Raw genomic sequence first — 23,119 nt, forward strand, 5'->3', positions numbered from 1 at the left:
CCCGCCAGCAGTAAGCAGGTCGGCAGCAGTCAAGAAGGATGAAAAGGCCCAAAGAGATAAGTCAGAAACTTTCCTTTATGGGGCCAGGGGGAGGAGGATTGTTGCTCCTGTGCCCACGAGGAAAGTCACAGCCTCCCCTGCCCCGGACTCATCCACCATCGCACCCCCCCACCCCCTTTTCTCCAGTGAGACCCTCTCGAATCCCCCTCTCTACAAGCTGGTGGGAGGGCAATGGCCATTCCAATCTTTGGCAGCTGGCAGCCTCTCTGACTGACGGCATTTAAATAAAGCCCGCTGGTTACAGCCAGCGAAGGCCTCCTGCTGCTGACGGTTGGGAATTAATTTGAGGGAGTAATTCCTTGCCAGCTGGAGTGATGGGTAGTATGAGTTTATATAAGTTATTGCTGGCTGCATTACCACCTTCGCATGACGTGCCATTATTGCTTAGCGGAGGTGTTAACCTAGTTAATATAAATGGGTTAATACTTAAGTTAAAATAGCAGATAGAGAAGGTCACACGGTCATGTTAAGTGACCACCTGCTAACTCATCATCAAGAATGATTTCCATGGAGAGTAATCAGTAGCTGGGAGTCACTTACGTCATTGCCTTGACGTAAATGAGTCACATCGTCACCAGAACAAATTGGAAAAAAACAATTGAAGTTATTTTTAACTCGTGTTTGTTTATATTTTGAGGACGTGCACGAAATGTAATTAGGGAAAAGAATCTCTGAAACATCTAACTTGAGTAGTTTAAGTTTCTTTGTTTTACAGAGAACATTCTGGGTATCGTGTTGGGCAGCCTGCTCGCTGTGTTCTCCCTGGTCCTAATTGGAGTGATCTTGTGTTTGAATGAAAAGCGTTTGAAAAAGTGAGTGATGGTTTTGTGAAGCTTTTCACTGATGGTGTTTTTCATCTCTTTTTTTTATAACGCTCTCCCTTCCCTCAATTCTCTCCCCTCTTCTGCTGAAGGAGTGACTCGTTCTGCGATACTGTCCTGTGGGCACCAACCACTCCTCGGTGCCTCACTCCCATGGCCCTTCTTTGCGTGTGAGCGGGCTATCCAACGGAGACTAATCCCACCCTCACTCAACAACAACTTGCATTTATACAGCGCCTTTTAATGTAGTAAAACGTCCCAAGGTGCTTCACAGGAGTGTTAACAGACAAAATTTGACTCCGAGCCACATAAAGAGACATTGGGCCGAGCAGCGAACGGATGTCGCCTGCCGCTCATAAGTAACTAACTCACCCACAAACCTTTTGCGGGCTTCTGGGCGCCAACTTGCTTTAATTGCAATGGTTGGTCCCACTTCTGGATGGTGGATGGTGAAAGGATCTCTCTGTCCCCTCCACCAATCAGCTTGAATCAAGCCACGCCCCGAGAACCAGGAAGTGAAGCTTATTCACAAACCGCGCAGACTAAGAACCAGGAAGTGTCAGATAAGATTAGTAAATGTTCTATAAAATCAGATAGAGAAAGCAAAATAAAGAGGGGGTAAGATTAAAAGACAGAGATAAAAGAGACAGAAAGAAAAAGTAAAAAAATAAACATTTTTAATTTTTTAATTAAAACTTTTTTTTAAATGTCCATAAACTATTAAAATCGGAAGGAATGAGAGTCCACATTTTTAAAAATTAATTTTCAATGCCAGAGAGGTTGTTTGGCAGTCATTAATACTTACTACGCCATTAAAAGTTAGTTTAGATCTGATATAACTGAGCGTACCTTTTTTTCTGGTGAGATTAGTTAGTTTCCAGCTGGGCAGGAGATCAAGTTGGCGCTGGTCCATTGATTCCAGCCTGCGATATCCCTTTAACACGAAGCTGTCAGTTCATCAGGGAATCAGGATGAGCAAGTTCCAAATTTCCACGCTTGACTCCGCACGTGCGCCCGGACTTGCTCTTTGAACTGCCCATTAATAATGGTGAGTGCTGTTAGCCTCAACGTTATTTTATGAGCAATTTCCGGCCCATTAGGACGTGAGAAAGAGAGGGGTTTTAAACAGCGTCTTAAAAGGAGAGAGAGCTGGAGAGGCGGAGAGGTTCAGGGACTCTCAATATCCGCATACACACACTTGTATTCTTTTGAGCATAGCAGATTAAGGGGTGATGTAATTGAGGTGATTAAAGGATTTAGTGAGGCAGTCCAGAATAAGGGGGCGTAACCTTAAAATTAGAGCTAGGCCGCTCAGGGGTGATGTCAGGCAGCACTTCTTCACACAAAGAGTAGTGGAAATTTGGAACTTTCTCCCCCAAAAAGCTATTGAGGCTGGAGGTCAGCTGAAAATTTCAAAACTGAGATTGATAGATTTTTGTTAGGTAAGGGATATGGAACCAAGACGGGTAAATGGAGTTAAGATAAAGATCAGCCATGATCTGATTGAATGGCCAATTCCTGTTTCTATGTAACACGAGCAACTGGTTAGTGACCAGAAGTGGTTCTCCCTACTTGATTTAGTGTTCTTTTTCCCCCTTTCCTTAGCTCAGGTTGCTTTGGCGTCCCTATCACCACCCCAGCTGTGACTGGCTGCCTCAGCACAGACCTGAGACTGAGTGTTGCACTGTCCAGGTCTGTGAAGCTCAGTAATTTGCCAAGCTGTGCAGTTACCAATGGAGCCACCGGGGGAGCCTTTTACCCCCCTTTTTTAATGAAATGAGAGAGAAGGCTGTAAGCTTCTGTTGCTGTGTCTGCGAGTGTGACACCATAAAGTTAATGACATCTCGGTGACCCCCCCCCAATCTTTCTGCATAATTTATCGGCACACAGAATGTTTCAATAATTAATTTATATTTTAATGTACTAGTCAGAATGCAAAAAAAAACACATCACAATTTGTTCTCATTGGTTTTCTGTGAAACTAGCATCATAAGACCTCCCACTCTAATTAGTTAAATTACTTTTATGTATATTAATATTAATATCTTAAAGGGAAAGTCCAGGAAAAATATACAAAAGCGTTTTACAGATATTTACTTGAAATGTTCTCTTGATGGGAGGGGCTAAGATAATCAACAGCCAAGTCTGATCCTGTTCTCACCAATGGTCTCACACACAGCACTTTTCAGAAAGGGTCAATTGGATGGGGAGCCCTGTCTGATTTTTTTACCTGCCCTTGTCCTTAGCCACTGAGGCCGATGATGCCTCTACTGTTGCCTTGGCTGAGATCAGCTAGCTTAGCACAGACTGGAAATCAAACATGTGGCCTGCTGGTCTGTATGGCTAGGTTACTTCACAGTGGCTGTACCCACTATACCACCACAGGGGGCTACCAGAGTTTCAACAGGAAAATAAGGGGAAGATTTTTTTCCTTTTTGCACTTGGGCATTAAATAGTTGCCAGGACAGGTTTCCCTCCAATCAGGTTTCTGTCCCTGCCACATTACTGAAACGGCCCTTATCAAAGTCACAAATGACACCCCATGTGACTGTGATGATGGTAAACTATCCCTCCTCATCCTTCTCGACCTGGTCTGCAGCCTTTGACACAGTTGACCACATCTTCCTCCACCAACGCCTCTCCTCCATCATCCAGCTGGGTGGGACTGCAAACTTGCCTGGTTCCATCTCTGTCTATCCAGTCGTAGCCAGAGAATCTCCTGCAATGGCTTCTCTTCCTGTTCCCGCACCATTACCTTTGGAGTCCCCCAAGGATCTATCCTTCGCCCCCTCTTATTTCTCATGTACCTGTTGCCCCTCGAGGACATCATCCAAAAACACGACGTCAGATTCCACATGTACACTGACGACACCCAGCTCTACCTCACAACTACCTCTCTCGACCCCTCCACTCTCTCTCATTTGTCACACTGCTTGTCCGACATGCAGTACTGGATGAGCAAAAATTTCCTCCAACAAAATATTGGGAAGACCAAAGACATTGTCTTCAGTCCCCGCTGCAAACTCCATTCCCTAGCTACTGACTGAATCCCTTTCTGTGGCCACTGTCTGAGGCTGAACCAGACTGTTCGCAACCATGGCATCCTATTTGACCCTGAGATGAGTTTCTGACCACATATCTGCTCCATCACCAAGACTGGCTACTTCCACCTCCGTAACATCGCCCGTCTCTGCCCCTGTCTCAGCTTATCTGCAGCTGAAACCCTCATCCATGACTTTGTTACCTCTAGATTGGACTGTTCCAATGCTCTCCTGTATGGCCTCCCATCTTCCACCCTCCATAAACTTGAGCTTATCCTAAACTCTGCTGCCCATATCCTAACTCACACCAAGTCCCGTTCACCCATCACCCCTGTACTTGCTGACCTACATTGGCTCCCCATCCGGGAACGCCTTGATTTTAATATTCTCATCCTTGTTTTCAAATCCCTCCATGGCCTCGCCCCTCCCTATCTCTAACCTCCTCCAGCCCTACAACCCTCCGAGGTCTCTGTGCTTCTCCAATTCTTGCCTCTTGTGTATCCCTGATTTTAATGGCTTCACATTGCCTAGGCCCTAAGTTCTGGAATTCCCTCCTAAACCTCTCCGCCTCTCTCCTCCTTTCAAGAAGCTCCTTAAATCCTACCTCTTTGACTAAGCTTTTGGTCACCTGTCCAAATATCTCCTTATGTGGCTCGGTGTCAAATTTTGTTTGATAACGCTCCTGTGAAGTGCCTTGGGTCGTTTTACTATGTTAAAGGGACCATATAAATGCAAGTTGTTGTTGGACAGAGCGCACTGTGGGAAACTGCGTGAGGAGGATCGCACGACTGTAATGGAGCCCATCTGTCTTTCATCTTTTGAAATTGTCCTCTGGCTTTTTATTAGTGATGAGATCAGTGTGCTACGTTAAATAGATCTCTCTTTGCCTCTCCCTAATGACAAGTAGAGAGTTCAAAACCTAAAACCAGCAAGAGGGGATTCAAATCTTTCACTAACCACTGTTTAAGGGCGAGTGGCAGCAGAATGCTATGAGGATTTGGTATCAATTGAAAAGTTTGGATAGATGGCTCAATCCGTGGAATGCTGTTTAAGTGCTAATTTTGAGCACCCACTAATATTACACCAAAGTGATCTTTAAAAAAAAAATACATTTTTTTTTGTATGTGTAAGGGATCTCCGCACTGCCCATTGTTGGGCCATTGCCATCAAAACACCCCGTGTCAGATGTGTCGAGACTTCGAATGCAGATTAAAGCTCGCTCCACTTGGATGTAGAGAGGACACGCTGGGGAACCTGACACAAGCGTGCGTCCAGGAACAAAGTAAAGCTGAAACCTGCTCTGTCTCTGTAAGGCCTTGGGAGTTAAAATGCACAGTCCCACTGTGATCCAAGCCCACCTCCCACATTGTGTGTAAAATGTCTGCGACTGTGTTGCGATTGAATGGCTGCAGTATTGAAATGAATCTCTTGGGCCAATGATGCTGCAGCTTGTGTGTCTACGCACGTCACATTGATGCACATAGCGCAGTATAACTGTTGTTTGAAGCGGCCAATCTGAGAGGATTTGAATTTTGGTAAGTTTTATGAGATGGTCTCAGAGAGATGGTCCTACTCTACCAGGGCTCTTATTATAAAGGGACCCGGGTTGTCTGCTGGATCATCTTCATAGTTCTAATGCTGGTGAAGGCCAGGCAGGGCAACATGAGTTTGCCACTGAGTGAAACTGTGCTCATGAACAGAAATATTAGGAACAGGAATAAGCCATTCGGCCCCTCGAGCCTGTTACGCCATTCAGTTAGATCATGGCTGATCTGTATCTTAACTCCATCTACCCGCCTTGCTTCCGCAACCTTTAATACCCTTGCCTAACAAAAATCCATCAATCTCAATTTTGAAATTTTCAATTGACCCCCAGCCTCAACAGTTTTTTGGGGAAGAGAGTTCCAGATTTCCACTACCCTGTGTGTGAAGAACTGCTTCCTGACATCACCCTTGAACGGCCTATGATTAGTTTTAAGGTTATGCCCCCTTGCTCTTGACTGAGAGGAAATAGTTTCTCTATCTACCCTATCAAAGAGTTGTCGTCTTTACACATATGTATAGCTTTGAAGTCAATCTGGGAGCCTGGATCAGCACTAAAGAAACCATTAGATGTTAGTGCTATTGTGAATCTCGAAAATCCACATCAACTCATGCTAGTGCTGTTTATAGAAATGTATTAAATTTATCCAAAGTAATATGCGGAGGGATTATTTCACTGTTGTATGTCAAATTATCCTACCTTCATAATGTACCTTTGACATGCAAAGTCTTAAATCATGTCGAGAGTTTCTGATATCAGAGAAATTGGGCCTAGAATTTGCGGTAGAGAATTTGTTTGAGAGGCCTCTTGTTCAGAGGGGATGTTGGGTAACCAGCAGGAGGAAGTCGGAGCATTTGCTTTTCATTTTGTGCCATTTAATTCGAACAAACTTTAACCACATTTCTTCTGGAGAGAGCAATTAACTCTTTCACGGACTTTCTGTGCTCTATGCATGTAAACTTCACCTTGTACTTGAAGTATTTTCCTCACTTTAATTCTGTTTCCTGTGCTTCTGTATGCTTTTTAAATTGTGAATAAATAGTGTAGTTTTTCTTAACCTTATAAAAAGCCTTGCTTTGCATGATGATCAGTAACTGAAGACGGGGTAAATTCACTCACTCATGCTTTCAGCAGGGAGCCACACCCAGAGGTAAAGCTACAACACTGTGACGGTGAAAGTCCTGACTCTCCTTCTTTCGAGCACTGCATCCTCATTGAAGTGCAATTGGTTCATTTACCCTATAGAATCCAGTTGATTATAATTAGGGTAATTATTTAATCTTGGGTCCTGTAACCTTTGGAAGGACAGATCATGTAAAGCAGACAGTGTCCAGATGGTGTGCGACAAGGTTCACTGGCTGGAATTAGTTTAAAGGGAAAACGATGCTTTCAAGACCCGAATCTTGACGGTCACAAGTAGAATTTATATGTAGTTGCTGAGGGTCAACTTTACAGCTCACTCCTGGGCCACACGCTCGTTCTGTTTTCAACAGTGAAATAAAAGTGAGTATTTTACACCATCCTGTGCACTCTTCCTCCTCCCTGTATTGAAATCGAGATTCATTACACAATCTCCTCCGACTCGTTCTTTTCTCGGATCACAGCTGTGCAATTCCTCGCCTCCCTCACTCATTCCTTTCTCCTGCAATCTTTAAGAGTCATGCTTCGCATCATCCAACCACAGCTATAGGATTCACCTTCCCTTCCCTCCTGTTCTTTTCAGAATCCTGCTCTGTGGGTCTTGGTCCTTCACCTTTGGGGTTCTTTACATGAAAACAATATCTCTTTTGTGTATCTGACAAGCTGAGAGGGCGGTAGTTGTGTGGCACACTCATGGGCATGGCAATGGTATGGGTTACAGTAAGGACTGTACTCCAGGAGTAAGTAGGCTGGTCAGTCTGTGTGCCAAGGATGATGCAGGGCGCAGAAGAAAAATACATTTAAAAAGAGCGAGTCCTGCCTTCAACAAAAGGCAATTGGATTAAAAACATTTTTGTAATCATAATCTTCCAGTCTCCTATTCCTTTTCCATCTTAGTCTCTGTCTATTCCTGAAATCCTCAGATTGCATCAAAGTTGAGGCTTGCACAGTGCCTCATCCTCTTTATTACTTGTGCGTGAATGACAGACACTTATTTTTAAAATCAAAATAAAAACCCAATCTGCTAATGCACCTACCCTCCGTTATAGTAGCACCACTCCCTGTTATAAGGGTAGTGTTATTTTTTTCTTGTGTTATGGGATAGTCAGTGTAGAAACCGTCCCACTATAACACTCAATGTTTAACTTCCTGGGTTATGATGAGGGGAAGAGAGAGGGGGTTTGGGTCAGATGGTCTGGCTTTTGAATGGGCAGCCTGGAAATCATGAAACTAAAATAGACTCCAAAAGGGCCAATTTTCCTCTTCACGTTATCCGTGAAACAGTTCCCAGGTGCAGTGAAGAGGAAGGAGACCTGTCAGGTCAAGTCTCCACACCCACTACACTGCCCGGGCATTTCCTGGGCCTTTCGGGGCCTGCGCCTCCAGGCCCAGTGTTCCCCTGTTAATAAGGCAGGAGGAGACATTCCTGGCCCTCCTGCCTCATGTACTTTTATGCCCAAAAACAGGGGAACACAGCAGGCAGTGAGACCTGCACCAGGATCATCCCGAGGAGCTGAGGTGGGCCCAGGAGTAACCTATCTAGCTGCAGGTAAATTTATGTGCTTCCCTTCCCAGCGTGATCTTTAGACCTGAGGGCTTTCTAAGCTGCTGCCCTACAGCAGCAGTCAGGAGGCCGATGGCCAGGAATGCATCTGCGCCCCTGCTTCTGCCCCTCGTTCTCAACTCAAGACCCTGCTCTGGGCTGGGTGTGCACCCAGGCCACAGCAATGGCCCAGGGCAGGGAATTTGAGTGTTGCATGGCCTTTCAAGGGTGCAATGGCCTGTTCTGGGAACGTCTGGCACTTGGCATGAGGGAGGAGGGGGGAGGAATGTCAGCCCTTTGAGTTCTGGTTTTGTTCTTCTCCGACTAGTTCTTTGTCTGATAATGTGGAGGTTCACTCTAGTAAGGTTTATCAGTGAACTTTCAGCAGCAGCAAAGCAAAGTTCTGGACCCAACCCATAGAATCATACAGCACAGAAGGAGGCTATTTGGCCCATCGTGCCTGTGCTGGCTCTTTGAAACAGCTATCCAATTAGTTCCTGCTCTTTCCCTATAGCTCTGCAAATTTTTGCTTTTCAAGTATACATCCAATTCCCTTTTGAAAGTTATTATTGAATTTGCTTCCTTCACCATTTGAGGCAGTGCATTCCAGATCATAACAGCTCGCTGTGTAAAAAAAAATTCTCCTCATCTCCCCCCTGGCTTTTTTGCCAATTATCTTAAATCTGCGTCCTCTGGTTACCGATCCTCCCGCCAGTGGAAACAGTCACTCCTTATTTACTCTTTCAAAACCCCTCATAATTTCGAACTGCTCTATTAAATCTCCCCTTAACCTTCTCTGCTCTAAAGGGAACAATCCCAGTTTCTCTAGTCGCTCCACATGATTCCACTGCTGTTTGGTTTCTGACTTGGCAAAAGGTATGGAGTCCCTAAGGTACGGTGTCTTTTCATTTCTGTAAATGTTTTCTTTTATGATAAAGTGAGCATTGTAATTTAATAGTTGCGGTAACTTCCTTATTGTTTGTGCTCTTCCATTTAACAGTTATATTGGAGGGGAAAAACTCAGCTCTTTGCCTTTAGTGGCCACTTTAGTGATCCGTACCCACTCCCCAGTTGTCTGCTACTGAAACCCTCATTTATGCCTTTGTTACCTCTAGACTTGACTATTCCAATGCTCTCCTGGCTGGCCTCCCACCTTGCACCTTTTGTAAACTTGAGCTCATCCAAAATTCTGCTGCCCGTACCCTAACTCACACCAATTCTCGTTCACCCATCACCCCTGTGCTCATTGACCTACTTTGGCTCCCGGTCTGGGCAATGGCTCGATTTTAAAATTCACGTCCTTGTTTTCAGATCCCTCCATGGCCTCGCCCCTCCCTATCTCTGCAACCTCCTCCAGCCTTACAACCCTCCGAGAGCTCCGCGCTCCTCCAATTCTGGCCTCTTGCGCATCCCTAACTTTAATCACTCCACCGTTGACGGCAGTGTCTTCAGCTGCCTAGGCCCTAAGTTCTGGAATTCCCTCCCTAAACCTCTCCGCCTCTCTACCTCCTTTAAGACGCTCCTTAAAACCTATCTCTTTGACCAAGTTTGGACACCTGTCCTAATATCTCCTTATATGGCTCGGTGACAAATTTTGTTTCATAATCGCTCCTGTGAAGCGCCTTGGGACTTTTACTACGTTAAAGGTGCTATATAAATGCAAGTTGTTGTTGTTGTAGTAGTAGTAGTAGTAGTAGTACCCCCTCCCTAGTTATTGAGGGCTGCAGTCCGTAAGTGAAATTAATGGTAATCCTTGTCTAGCTCCTTAGTGCAGAATGGCAACACCTACTCTGGATGTACAAGTAATGATGGCTGCCATTCTCAACTTCCTCTCTATCAGATGTGAAACATTTCAACGTCAAACAATTTTTGACCATGTAAAGGCACATCGGAAAGAACTGAGTGGGTGACATAATGGAAGGAATGAGTGGATTAAAAGTCAAACCCCAGCCTGAGCCACACATACCAGAGAAGACCAAGGTTTGATTCCTGGTCCGTGCCGAGGAAGCTGATCTCAGCTGGGCCTAGTGGTAGAGGCTTCATTTTCCCCGGGCTAGGGAAGGTGAGAAATCGGCCAGCGTTCCCATTCCCTAGTGCTGTCCAGGGACCCCTGTTGGAAAGTAAGCGTGCGCGGACAATGAGTGCGGACAGGATCAGGCTTGGCTGTGACGCGCCTGCAAATAACCCATCAGTAGTCATTGTTCAAACTCACACAGGAGGAAGTCAGTTAGGTGAGGTGCAGACACCTATCGAACTGTACCTCAGCTTAATCACCAACAGATCACTGTTCCAAAAAAATGTACCCACCAGACTTGAACTCCTAATAACAAGTGATTATCATATTGCAGGGCGACTTCAACCATTTTGAAATTCTATAAGCAAGAACAGATTGTTATACCGTTTGAAAAGAGGGTTTCACTGTGTGACTTGTATTGTAAACAGAATCCCTGGCAGGAAATAGCTGTCAATTGTTGAACAAAACCTACATCCAGGTGTATTGAGTGTCCTTTATTCTATAGAGACGACTGAGTGCACAAAGTGCTGTCTCACAGACTGGTGACACCGCACCTGTTGAAGGGAAGCAGACTCTCTCCATTGTGCATCTCCACTCCCAGTTATCTCAGGATGAGAAAGGAAAGTGACACATTCTCGAGCTTGGTCCCAGGTGTCTGTCCCCTGGATTCTTGGTTCGACTGCCCCACTGGGGAAATGTCAAGAAGAACTCTTCTAAAACCTTTCACCAGGTGCCCGAGCATCTCCGCCCCCCTTTTATATTATAGAGCTGGGTCAAGGGGAAGAAGTTAGTAACAGGCTAAGGCTGTTGGTGCTGTCAAATCTGCCCAGTTTATACTGTGAGGGGGGAGTGGCGGGTAGCGATGGGGCAGATCGCAAGATAAGTACAGATGGGGAAGTTCATTCATCCCATCTTCAGAAGGAGACATTTAACTGAGTTCTCAGTGGTTCAGGTGAATATAGTAGATCCAGTTACACTTTCCAAACAAAAGCAGTGAGCCCTCCTGGTGACCGTTAGCTGATATTCCTTTCTCCAAACAACGCAACCAGAAACAGATTAACTGATCATTTATCTTACTACTGTTTATGGGACCTTGCTACGTGCAAAGTAGCTGGTGTGTTTGCCTACACAACAACAGCAACTGCACTTTAACTTATTGTACAAAAAGCATTTTGGGATGTTCCTAAAGGATTTGATAAGACACTACAGAAATGCGGCCTTCCCTTTCCTTTCTTTCCCTTTCCTTTCTTTCCCTTTCCATCTCAAACTTACCACAGCATTTGACTGTCTCTTAAATAACTCTAAAGTTTTTGAGGTAGTAATTGGTCATTGTTGTGCCCGTTTTCCAGACAGATATCAGGGTACAAAATGGCCAATATCGCAGGCCTATGTCTGTGCCTCAAGGACGCCTGAGAAATGTCTGACGCCATATTGACCTCTGATGTTTTTCGGGCGTTAGGCCCCGACCATGCTATTACCCTGGCCCAGTTTCTTGGGTCGGAGGTCATTATGTACTCATGGCAGGATTTGTGATAGCAAGTGGGAGCCTGCCAGCAGGCCCCAGGAAGATCCAGACGGTGCTGCAGCAGGGCCACTTCTACAGCACCAGAAGAAAACTTAAACGGGCCACATGGTCTTGAAGGAGTTGCCGACTGAAGGCCTTGGCCTAGCCTGAGGCCTTCAGCAGGTAAACCATTGGGGAAGAAAATTGGAGGGAGAGGAGGCCTCTCTAGGACCTCTTCCTTCATTTGCAGCATTCATGGACATTCCCAGTGCTACCCTGGGCTCTACCCAGGGAAGGAAGTGGCCAGCGGCAGTCCCGACTGGGGGTGGTGGGAGGGAAATTCAGGTGAGGTAGGATAGTGGAGGAAAATCCAGCCTTAGGTGTTGGCTTTTTGACTCTTCTCTGTACCACCCCTGGGGCTTGAATGTCTCTCTTGTGTCTCAGTGACCAAACTTCGACACTGCACTGAAACCAGAGCCTAACCAGAGCACTGTGAGTTATTAGGCTGACAGCCTCTGACTTGTCATGTGCTGATTTAGCAATATAGCTCGGCATTTTACTGGCTCTAATTCCACGGCACCAGTTGTTGGAACAAGCACCAGTCAGCGAGGGGGCAATGCTCCTCCCGACTTAAAAGAACACGGGCTGTCTCCCCCCCTCTCCCCCCGCCCCAACCACGGCCATCAAAAGCGCCACCTACCCCAGACATCAATTGCCCTCTCGCCCTGACCACAGTTCATCTCACCCACAACCCCCCCTCCCCCACAGCCACCGCTACCTGCCCTTCCCGACCCGATCGCCCACCCTTCCTCTCTTACCTGTGGGCCGCTGTGATGCCAGCATTGGCCCAATCTTCAATTACACTTCGCCGACAGCCCTGTGCCACTCGCCGGCTCCATACTGGACCTCGGGCCTTGAGCCTCATCACTCGGGCGCAGGGATGTGTTTTCTTAAACTATAGTTTAAAGGCCTCTTTGTCCATACAAAGTGAATCCCACAGTCTATTTGGAGGAATGAGAGATGGCTCAATGAGTGCTATAGGTCTGAAACCTTCTCAAGCGGTCAGAAAAAATTGCCAGAGTGTGTTTTATGGCCTAGATCACAATTCCCACCCAGCTTTATAATGCATCCTGTTTCTGCTGTTAATTTCTCCTCTCTGCTCTGCCTGTCAGAACCATGGAATTTTACCATGTGATTTCGTGCCAAGTGTTGGGCAGAAGGAGGATATTATACTTCTCTTGAAGGCACTGACTTGTTTTCAAGTGCACACAGGTCACCCTCCACCACCTCATCCTCTTGGCCGTTCCTCGCGTGAGCCTAGAAATGGGAGTCTTGGCGGGCCATGTAACCGCAGGGGGCAGCGCAGCCCTCATCTGATGGCCGCACGTGTACTTTCCAGTAGGAGGCGCTGGGTAGCAACCAGGAGTGGGACCCTGGCTGATACGTCCCCTCCTCAGAGCCACTGAGGCCAATTCTAGTGCCTGAATTGTTGCCCCAGTTAAATCATCATTGACTGTGGATTGAACCTAAGACATTACTGTTTGTACAGCTCAGTACGATACTAAGCAATGCCTTTAATCACTAGGCTATTAGCGGGGCTGTCCGATGTGTCAGGAGAATGCTACGTTAAAAGATGACTTTAACGGACTATAATGCTCCTATGTGTATTATAAATCAATGGAGAATAAATGAAAAATATCACACAGTATCACCACATTTAACATTTATGAGCTGGTTGTAATTCTGTGTTTGCTGAAATGTTGCTAATTAATCACGTGGAGATAACAGATGGTCAGTTCGGAACACGTCTCCAATGGTTCATTAGTAACTTCTCCACCCACAGCCTGCTAATCAGGACTCTAATCAGGGCCCATTCATTTCAATGGGGAGAATATCTAACCCCAGGCTAGAAAGAAAAAGCAAATGTGAATTTATATGGAGCCGTCCCATCCTCAGGATGGCTCAAAATGCTTCACAGCCAATTAATTACCTGCTTGAAGTGCAGTCACTGTTGTGCAGGTAATATTGCAGGGCATGCGTTCAACACTTGGGCAACCTCCTCCAGCCCTCCGAGGTCTCTGTGCTCCTCCAGCCCTCCGAGGTCTCTGTGCTCCTCCAGCCCTCCGAGGTCTCTGTGCTCCTCCAGCCCTCCGAGGTCTCTGTGCTCCTCCAGCCCTCCGAGGTCTCTGTGCTCCTCCAATTCTGGCCTCTTGCGTATCCCTGATTTTCGTCACTCCACCAGTGGAGGCCATGTTTTCAGCTGCCTTGGCCCTAAGCTCTGGAATTCCCTCCGTAAACCTCGCCATCTCTCTACCTCACGCTCCTCCTTTTAAGGCCCTCCTTAAAACCTACCTCTTTGACCAAGCTTTTGGTCACCTGACCTAATATCTCCCTATGTGGCTTGGTGTCACATTTCGTCTGATTACGCTCCTGTGAAGCACCTTGGAACGTTTTACTATGTTAAAGGCACTATATAAATGCAAGTAGTTGTTGTTGTTTGTTAAAACCCACCTCTTTGACCAAGCTTTTGGTTACCTGAACTAATATCTCTTTATGTGGCTCAATGTCAAATTTTGTTTGATAATTGCTCCCGTGAAGTACCTTGCAATATAAATGCAAATAGTTGTTGTGGGTTGTACTGTGCATTAGCTCCTGCCAACCCTTGTCAAGGTTCTCTGGGTTTAGTTGGGGTGAGAGGAGGGGGAGAGCGCACTCTGTGTTGGACAAATGGAAAATCTACTTATGTGGATGCCTCAGTGATTTATTTGGAGATTGTTGAGGGCGGTGATGAGTTCTGTGTTTCAGACACTTGTCTGGCCAAAAGAAAATGGCTACAACTTGGATCAGTTGCTTTCCACAGGTGATTCACCCATGGTCCCAACAGTACGTGAACTACCAGGTACATTAGCAAGAAGAAAGAGCTAATGGGCTCGACAAGCCCATCTCTTGTTCGTAAATCAACCTCACTTGCCCAATAACCCCCCTTGTTAAAGCCTAGAAATGACTATTGACAGTGGTATAGCATTCATATCAACTTTCTCTCTCTGCCATATTAATCGAGGTATCAACCTGGTGAAACAGCAGAGAGAGGAATCGACTTGATAAGCATTCATGGGATAACATCTGCTTGCCAGATGCAGAGTGGGCAAAAAAACGGGGGCAGAGGGAGCGAGAAAACCGGGGGCAGAGGGAGTGAGAAAACCAGGGGGCGGAGGGAGTGGGAAAACCAGGGGGCGGAGGGAGTGGGAAAACCAGGGGGCGGAGGGAGTGGGAAAACCAGGGGGCGGAGGGAGCGGTAAAACCAGGGGCGGAGGGAGTGGGAAAACCAGGGGCGGAGGGAGTGGGAAAACCAGGGGCGGAGGGAGTGGGAAAACCAGGAGCGGAGGGAGCGGAATTACCAGGGTGGAGGGAGGGGAAAACCGGGGGCAGAGGGAGTGGAATTACCAGGGCGGAGGGAGTGGGAAAACCAGGGGCGGAGGGAGCGGAATTACCAGGGCGGAGGGAGTGGGAAAACCGGGGATGGAGAGAATGGAATTACCAGGGGCGGAGGGAGTGGAATTACCAGGGCGGAGGGAGTGGGAAAACCGGGGATGGAGGGAGCGGGAAAACCAAGGGTGGAGGGAGTGGAATTACGAGGGGCGGAGGGAGTGGAATTACCAGGGGCGGAGGGAGCAGGAAAACCAGGGGTGGAGGGAGCAGGAAAACCAAGGGTGGAGGGAGTGGAATTACGAGGGGCGGAGGGCATGGAATTACCAGAGGCGGAGGAAATGGAATTACCAGGGCGGAGGGAGCAGGAGGGATCGGGAAATCTAGGGGCGGAGGGAATGGGAAATCTAGGGGCAGAGGGCTTGCACCCGTTTTGCTGTAGCCCTGGATTTTCCAATGGGCCTACGCTGGGGCACAAAAAACTTAATTGGAGCATTGATTTAGGGCCATGTGTGGGTGCTTGCTACCCCGGGAATTACGATCCATTGTGGCCTCGGTGTGAGGCCATTACTAAGTGCCTGTAAAAGCAGGAGCAAAATACACTTCTGTAGGAGTACAGTCACCAGAAGTACTTTTCAAGGTGACCTTTTGTGGTGAATTAGCTGGGTTGGTTTTTTGGGGCACGTTTCCCTATCTTCGCGTTTTATTTATATAAAATATATTAGTGCCTTTAATGTAGTAAAATGTCCCACGATGCTTCACAGGAGCATTATCAAACAAAATTTGACAGCGCGCCACATAAGGAGATATTAGGACAGGTGACTAAAAGATTGGTCAAAAAGGTAGGTTTTAAGGAGCATCTTAAAGGAGGAGAGACGTAGAGAGACGGAGAGGTTTAGGGAGGGAATTCCAGAGCTCAGGGCCTAGGCAGCTGAAGGCTCTGCTGCCAAAGGCAGGGCGAGTAAAATCAGGAATGCGCAAGAGGCCAGAATTAGAGAAGTGCAGAGATTTTGAAGGGTTGTAGGGCTGGAGGAGGTTACAGAGATAGGGAGGGGTGAGGCCAAGGAGAGATTTGAACACAAGGATGACAATTTTAAATTCCTCCCTCATCCATTGAAGATGGTTTACCTGAAATAGGAATGGGGTGGAGTGTGTATTCCTCCTGCCCCCTGGGAGATGGAGGTTGAAGAGGAGTTTTATAGCTCGGAGCAGAGGGAGATGTACCATCTCCATGCCCCCCTCTCCAATGGCGACCATTGGCCCATGACATCCAGGATCAGTTCGTCCAGGAGCGTTGAGAGCCTGAGATCTGGTGTGCCCACTCCAGTTATCAAACACTTCCTTCTATTGTAGGCTTCGTTTGCCTGCAATCATAAAGAGATTGGTGCAATGCCGACTGTTTTGAGGCTTGCCATGGTTATATAATTGGCCAGAGTACAGGAACATGCAGCATGCAGGTGGGTACTGGGGGAGCCTTTAATGGCCCTACACACCATCGATGAAAGGTTTCCTGGGAAGGTGAAAGGTGTGCAGTGCATGAAGATGGGTTACCTTGTGCCAGTGTTGGAATGAGCACAGGGGTGTTTAAAGTACTGGAAGGGTCCCGTACGAGTATGCAGCTGGTTTGAGGGGAATATCTTAGTGTTGCGGGCAGTCCATTGAAGAACCCTGATAAGAGATAAGTGGAGGAATTTGTCCCTTGACCCTTTTTATAAAACAACGGAGTTATGTTAGCCAGTTTCCAATCCTAAAGAATTGAGTGCAAAAATATCACTTAAGGCTTCACATGTTTCAGTTCCCGTCTTCTTTAAGGACATTGTGTGCAAGGTGCCTGGATGAGGTGCTTTGTCTGTTTTAAGGACATAACCATACATCCATCCTTATTCTCAGACTGGCTCCTCCTCTGCCATTCCTGGGAGTCCGATCGAGCACGATGACAGCATTCATCACATATTTTTCTTTTCTCTTCCACAGGAAAAAAGCCAAACAGGCTCAGAATTCTCACCCGTTTCAAAATACCAGCACGGAGAAAACTGAAAATATGTAACTCTAAAAGACACAACCCCTCTGCCCCTCACCCTCGGCATGGACGGGACTCCTCCGTCTGTACAGACCCTCCCGTGCGGTCAGCGAACTCTGGGTATTAACGGTGTCTGGGAGATGGATCTCTCTCTATTTTTAATTTCAGAAGCGTTCGGAAAAAATGGATTACGCATTTTTCAGAATGGACTGGATAATCTTTCAGGCAGCTGTGGGCCAAAGTTGGCAAATTAATTATGGCTGTGTCCTGTTTAGTGGAATTTAATGATCATTTTTATAATGTCTGGGTTTACTGGGCCAGCCAAAACATTCAATCAGTTCAGCCTGTAACAGTATCAATACCAGCCACTGGACTGATTGCTCAGTGCAGGGCCTGCCTTACTGACTGGATTGGGAGTATCGATGAGTTCAGACTTGTCACCGCACTGATTATAATCTTCAGTCTGTTGCACACTTTGCTCCTCCTTCCTGTACTGCCTCATGTCCAGTACCCATCCTAAGCATTGATTTTTCCTTGGGGAGTTGGGATGAAGGGAGTCCATAATTCAGTTCTATTCTTGCACAAAAAAAAAATCCAGAAGTGAAGTTTAGCCTTGACTCTTCCTGGCCTCACTATTCCCTCATACTTCCCATTTTATTTTCATTTGGAATTTTTTCTTAGAAGTCCACCTGAGCTGCTTCTGTTCACCTTTGACTCAGTCTACCTTTCAAGACGAGCATATTGTACGATAATATGAATTACATGACATATCTGCACCCCAGGTGCGGAATGTCAATGCTGCTTGTCGCAGTCTTTGCACCAAGCACTAGGCACTCCAAGGGCAGGTACAGCACAGTTGAGGTGTGGAATGAAGCTCCTTCTACACTGCTCTGACAGTATGCCTTAACCTCCAGTCTCACTGACAACCGCAGCACTGTGAAATTCCATTCCCGACAACAGCTGTCCTTGTGGAGTGAGATTGCCAAATTTGTGTGGAAGTTTTTTTTTGTCGCCTGTGGACTTGCCATTAGCCTGAGGCTGCCCAAGCTTGTTTCACTGCAAGATTCTCCCAGTCAGCAGGTCAGGTGAGAATTGCATCCCATCAGCCTGGACTGGATTCAAACCTAGGCCCCGGGGGGTGAAAGGACAGTGTTCGAAAGCCACTGCGTCTCACACTTTCACCCCATTTATCTTTTATTTTTAAATAAGATTTTTCTCAAAGAGATAATATCCAGCCAGCTTTGTTCATTTTTATAGCATCGTGTGATCGTTGAATGTAGCAGCTTTTCAGAGTTCTTGCCTAAGTAACATAAGCTGCCATTTTGTGCAATAAGAATATTAGTTCAATGTGTAACATTATGCAGTTTTGTTATGATTCATTGTATCATTAACTGCTGACTTAATTAAAAACAACACAGATTTATTTTCTCCCTGACAGCTGCATTCGTTTACCTTGACATTCTGTATTCTGTATTTCACTGAAGTGCCCTAACTCTTGTTACCCTCATGCGGAGCACAATCCTTCACGAAGACTCTTTTCAAAGATGATGTCCCCCTTTCAAGGATAGAATTTCACTAACAAGACCGCGTTTAATAAAGGAGCATTACGATTGGGACCCCCCCCTTACAGAGTGAGCCTGACCATCAGCGCGTTTTGAAACACAGGATCATTATTAATTTTAACATTCTTATATGTCATATTATTTCAGTAGATGCCATGAAATTTTTGTTTCAACAGTGATATCTTGAAGTTACTAAACCCAGCAGGATGAGAGAGCTGAACTAACACACACAGCCCGAATGAGGCCGTGGCCTCCGGGCTAGTTTAGCTCCTTCTCCCGGTCACATTCAGGAACCTCTCCAAGCCTGCTCTACTAATTCAGCCAATGGAAAAGAAAATCGGGGCAGGGCTGTAAAACGGGGCTGCCGATTTTCTATCGCCCATTTTGCTCCACCTCCCAAATCCAACTTCACCCCCAGGAAGCCGACCTCACCCCCTCGTCCCCCCATGCAGCTTTGACCCAGCCTCAGAATGGCAACACTCAGTAAGCTTGTGAATTTTTGTCATTTCCCGTACCTATCATCCTTGGAGGGAGGGGCGGTGGTGGGGGTGGGGGGAGGAAGCTTGCCTCTGTGTGCTAGTTGTTACATTTATAAAGAACACAGTCATGCTTTTGATGCTTTGAGCACACAGAAAATATCTCCCTTACTCCTTGGCCTATCTGAGTGAGAGTGCGAAACCAAGAGATGTAGAGATTGTTCAAACTCATTGCAAAGCCTTACGGCCAGTGGAGAGAAGAGGCTTTCATTCCGTTAACCTGGGCTAGATTTGAAGCCAGGTCTCAGAGGTAAAAGGATATTGTGATGTTCCATTATGTTCTCCCAGTCGCCCAAAGTGAATCATTCCCATGTTACTGGTTTTTAAAAGGAGTCATAAAAATTAAACCTCCATTGGTCTTCTTTCTCAAGAAATTCATCACCTGCATATGGACTCAAAGTTAATGCATCTCTTTATAACAAAGTGGTTTTCTGAAGGAGGGATAGCCTTGGTGATTACTATACAGCTACATGTCCAATCCTTATTCTCATTGAGAAATCAAGGCCCATAGAGCAGGCCACTGACAAACTTGGGAAGAGACAAGGTAAATCAGGATATCGTGACTAGGTGATGCCAAGCTTGGCTTTTGAGAACCTAAAGATTGAGGGAGGTAAGGAGTTGCTCAGTTTAGAGATCCCAAAAAAGAATGAATTAGAGGAGGAGATAGTGCGATGATGTTTGATTTCATCACCATGAAAATGCAGGGAGTCAGAAGATTGTGTAGGAAGCAGTACTTGGAGTTTAGGAGGTGCAATGGAGGAAAGTTCAGAGGAGCAACAACTATATAATGTAAGAAATGGACTCACTGCTGCTGAGGCCACTGAGGCTGTGAGTACAAGAGGAGTTAGGTGTGTGCATCCCAAACAACGAGTGCACTTCCTGAAACATTTATTAAGTTAAAATTATAGTTTTAAAGGTGGTCAGAGGCGTCGTTACAATAAAAATAAAATTACAAGGGGCTTGCTAAAAACTACCCTCCATATCTGTCTTTTGGGGCTGCCTTGAGTTTATTTCCTCTGTCAATAGGTGAATGTGGCAGCCATTTTGTGTACAGCAATGCCCGAGAAACAGGAAGCATGTGAAGCCCAGATTCCACAAATGGAAGACGGGGGGGGGGGGGGGGGGCGGGGGAGGGCTCCGGGGAGCAGCCTATAAATAGGAGCATTTGGAAATTTGAGCATCTGGGATTGGGCTGAGGGCTAAGTATTTACCAGTACTATCTCAAGAGTACTACTTACTCTGGAGATACCTTACGTTTGAGATGAAAATATTTTAAACACAATGGTGTAGATTTTCAACTTGCTACCTGGATTTAATACTGGCGTTACAGAAACTAAATGATTTTCATTTCCATTGAAATCAATGTTTTACGTCCAGACAGCAAGTTGAAAATCTACCTCGATATTGGCAATGTAACATAAAATAAGATGCCACCTTGAGGGCCGATGACTCATTTCACTGAATTAGCCCGTCATGCCTTTCTTCCCCAAAGTTCCCCTCCTCTGCTGCAGGTGCTGACCCACACTGGCCATTGAGTCCCACACATGGCAGCTGCCCTCCAGTGGCTCACGTAAGGACTCATTTTTAGGTGTTAGCTGTGGCTCAGTTGGTGGTGCTCTCACCTTTGAGCTAGAGGTTGGGGGTTCACAGTCCCACTCCAGAGATTTGAGCACAGAATCAATGCTGACACTTCAGTACAGTACTGAGAGAGTGCCACCTTTGGGAGGAGATATTATAACTGAGGCCCTGTCTGCCCTCTCAGGTGGATGTAAAAGATCCCACAGCACTATTTTGAAGAAGAGCAGGGGAGTTCTCCCGGCGTCATGGCCAATATTTATCCCCCAACCACCATCACTAAAACAGATTATCTGGTCATCTATCATACTACTGTTTGTGGGATCTTGCTGTGTGTAAATTGGTTGCCGTGTTTCCAACCAAAAGTACTTCATTGGCTGTAAAGCACTTTGGGACATCCTAAGGTAGCGAAAGGCACTATATGTAAGTCTTTCTTTAACATGTGAGCCTAGTTAGTGACTGACAACAGGCAATTCAACCAGGTGGGCATCACAGCTGAGATTAATCTTGCCCTCACTCAGCATCCATAGATACTCACTTTGCAACAATTAGAAACTGGAATGTGGACTGATTTACCTTGCCCTTCCTAGCCCAGAGGTTCTGAAGCCAATTGCAGTGTCTCCTACATCGAGCCCAGGTAAGACCAGCTAACTCAGCACAGACCTAGGTTCAAACATGTGTCCTTATAATTCAGTACCACATGTTTATCAGAGGAGCTTGGTTTGCCTTTATAAAAAATTTGGTCCAAAGGCCCAAAGTTTGACTGCGTTCCCACCACAGACTCTGGACCGAAGCCTGGAACTGCACTGATGCACTGGTAGAGTTTGGCTGCTCAATTGGAAGATCATCAGGAAGACCCATACTATTGCTAGTAATTGCTTGCACAACATGATATTTAAAGAAACATTACTGCCTCATTAGGAAGCCTGATTCCTGGAAGAACCAAGAACGTTTGATTCCAGCAACTCTGCCGGCCCAGCTGCGAAATGAGCAAATATCAGTGCCTGGGAACTTTTCCAGCGTGCTGTTTGTGTTTTTATTAAGACTGAACTGAAAGATTCCCCTGATGACTCAGAGATAAAGACACCACTATCACTGAGCCAAAATGTGGAATAGGAAAGGTCCAGGTTCAATCCCTGGTCTGTGCTGAATTAGTTGAACATTTAATAGACTCATGTGCACCCTCCACAAAAAATAATTCATTGTGTGAACTGCTTTGAGGGGACAGATTTTCCTCTTTTGCACTTGAGGGTGAAATATTTGCCTGGACTGAGGAAACTTGGCTAGGGAGGATGGCACCTCCCTAATGGAGGCTGTCCAGATTTCCATCCACGGATTTATAAAGCAGGTGATGGATGATTTGTGGGAGCTATACCATTCATCACCTTTACAATGACTCTGGCACGTCAGCATGAGAGGGAGGTCTTCTTTCACCCAACGGCAGGATTACCCCAGATGGAGGGTGGTAGGTGTCAGCCATGGCTCAGTAGGTAGCACACTCCCCTCTGACCTAGAAGGTTGTGGGTTCTAGTCCCACGCCAAGAAACTTGAGTACAAAATCTAGGGTGACACTTCAGTGCAGTACTGAGAGAGTGCTGCACTGTCAGAGATGCCATCTTTTTGATGAGATGCCTTGTCTCCCCTCTCAGGTGGATGTAAAACTTCCCTCGACATTATCTCGAATAAGAGCAGGGCAGTTCTCCCTGGTGTCCTGGCCAATATTTATTAAAAGCAGATTAAATGGTCATTATCACATTGCAGTTTGTGGGACCTTGCTGTGTGCAAATTGGCTGTTGCGTTTCCTACATTACAACAGTGACTACACTTCAAAAGTACTTCATTGGCTGTAAAGTGCTTTGAGACGTTCTGAGGTTGTGAAAGGTAAGTCAGTCTTTTTCTTTCAGTCAACTGTGTCCACCTCAGGAGAAGGTTCTGAGATGGCTGGCTGATGCTTTCCAACAGGAGGCTTGGAGGACTGGGCCTGGCACATCGATCTCTTTTATTGTGGGTCGCCTTCTTCTTTAAAGAGAGTGTGAGGTCACCTGTTTGCCATCGAACAACCCAGGTATTAGAAACAATTCCTTAATGGGGGTGATAACAGGTGCAGAAAATGAGCAAATACAGATCGCATGAGTCTTTTACTGCTTCCCTACATGTACCCCTCTGTACTAAACAATGCTGCTCAGACTCACCAGCACTTTAAACAGCTGACTATCTAGCTGCTCAGCCTCTCCTCTCCTGAGGTGCTGTTCAGAATGTTAGTGCCATTTAAAACACAAAGTTTGTCAGTGTTTATACTTCGTTGTTCGTGACCAAAACTCAGCATTTTGATTG

At 46.2% G+C, this 23,119-nt stretch overlaps 1 protein-coding gene across 1 annotated transcript in view; it reads left to right on the forward strand.

The window, feature by feature from the left end:
* susd2 (sushi domain containing 2) overlaps window positions 1-18,547 on the forward strand; it is a 124,586-nt gene extending 106,039 nt beyond the window's left edge. Inside the window, exons 15-16 of the mRNA XM_068005679.1 lie at window positions 776-872; window positions 17,067-18,547. Of these exons, the coding sequence (XP_067861780.1) occupies window positions 776-872; window positions 17,067-17,139 (170 nt within the window). The 3' untranslated portion in view covers window positions 17,140-18,547. The remainder of the gene's footprint in view (window positions 1-775; window positions 873-17,066) is intronic.
* Window positions 18,548-23,119: the final 4,572 nt, after the last annotated feature.

Source organism: Heptranchias perlo, chromosome 25 (genome assembly GCF_035084215.1).
Source record: "Heptranchias perlo isolate sHepPer1 chromosome 25, sHepPer1.hap1, whole genome shotgun sequence".
In the NCBI taxonomy this organism is placed as follows: domain Eukaryota; kingdom Metazoa; phylum Chordata; class Chondrichthyes; order Hexanchiformes; family Hexanchidae; genus Heptranchias; species Heptranchias perlo.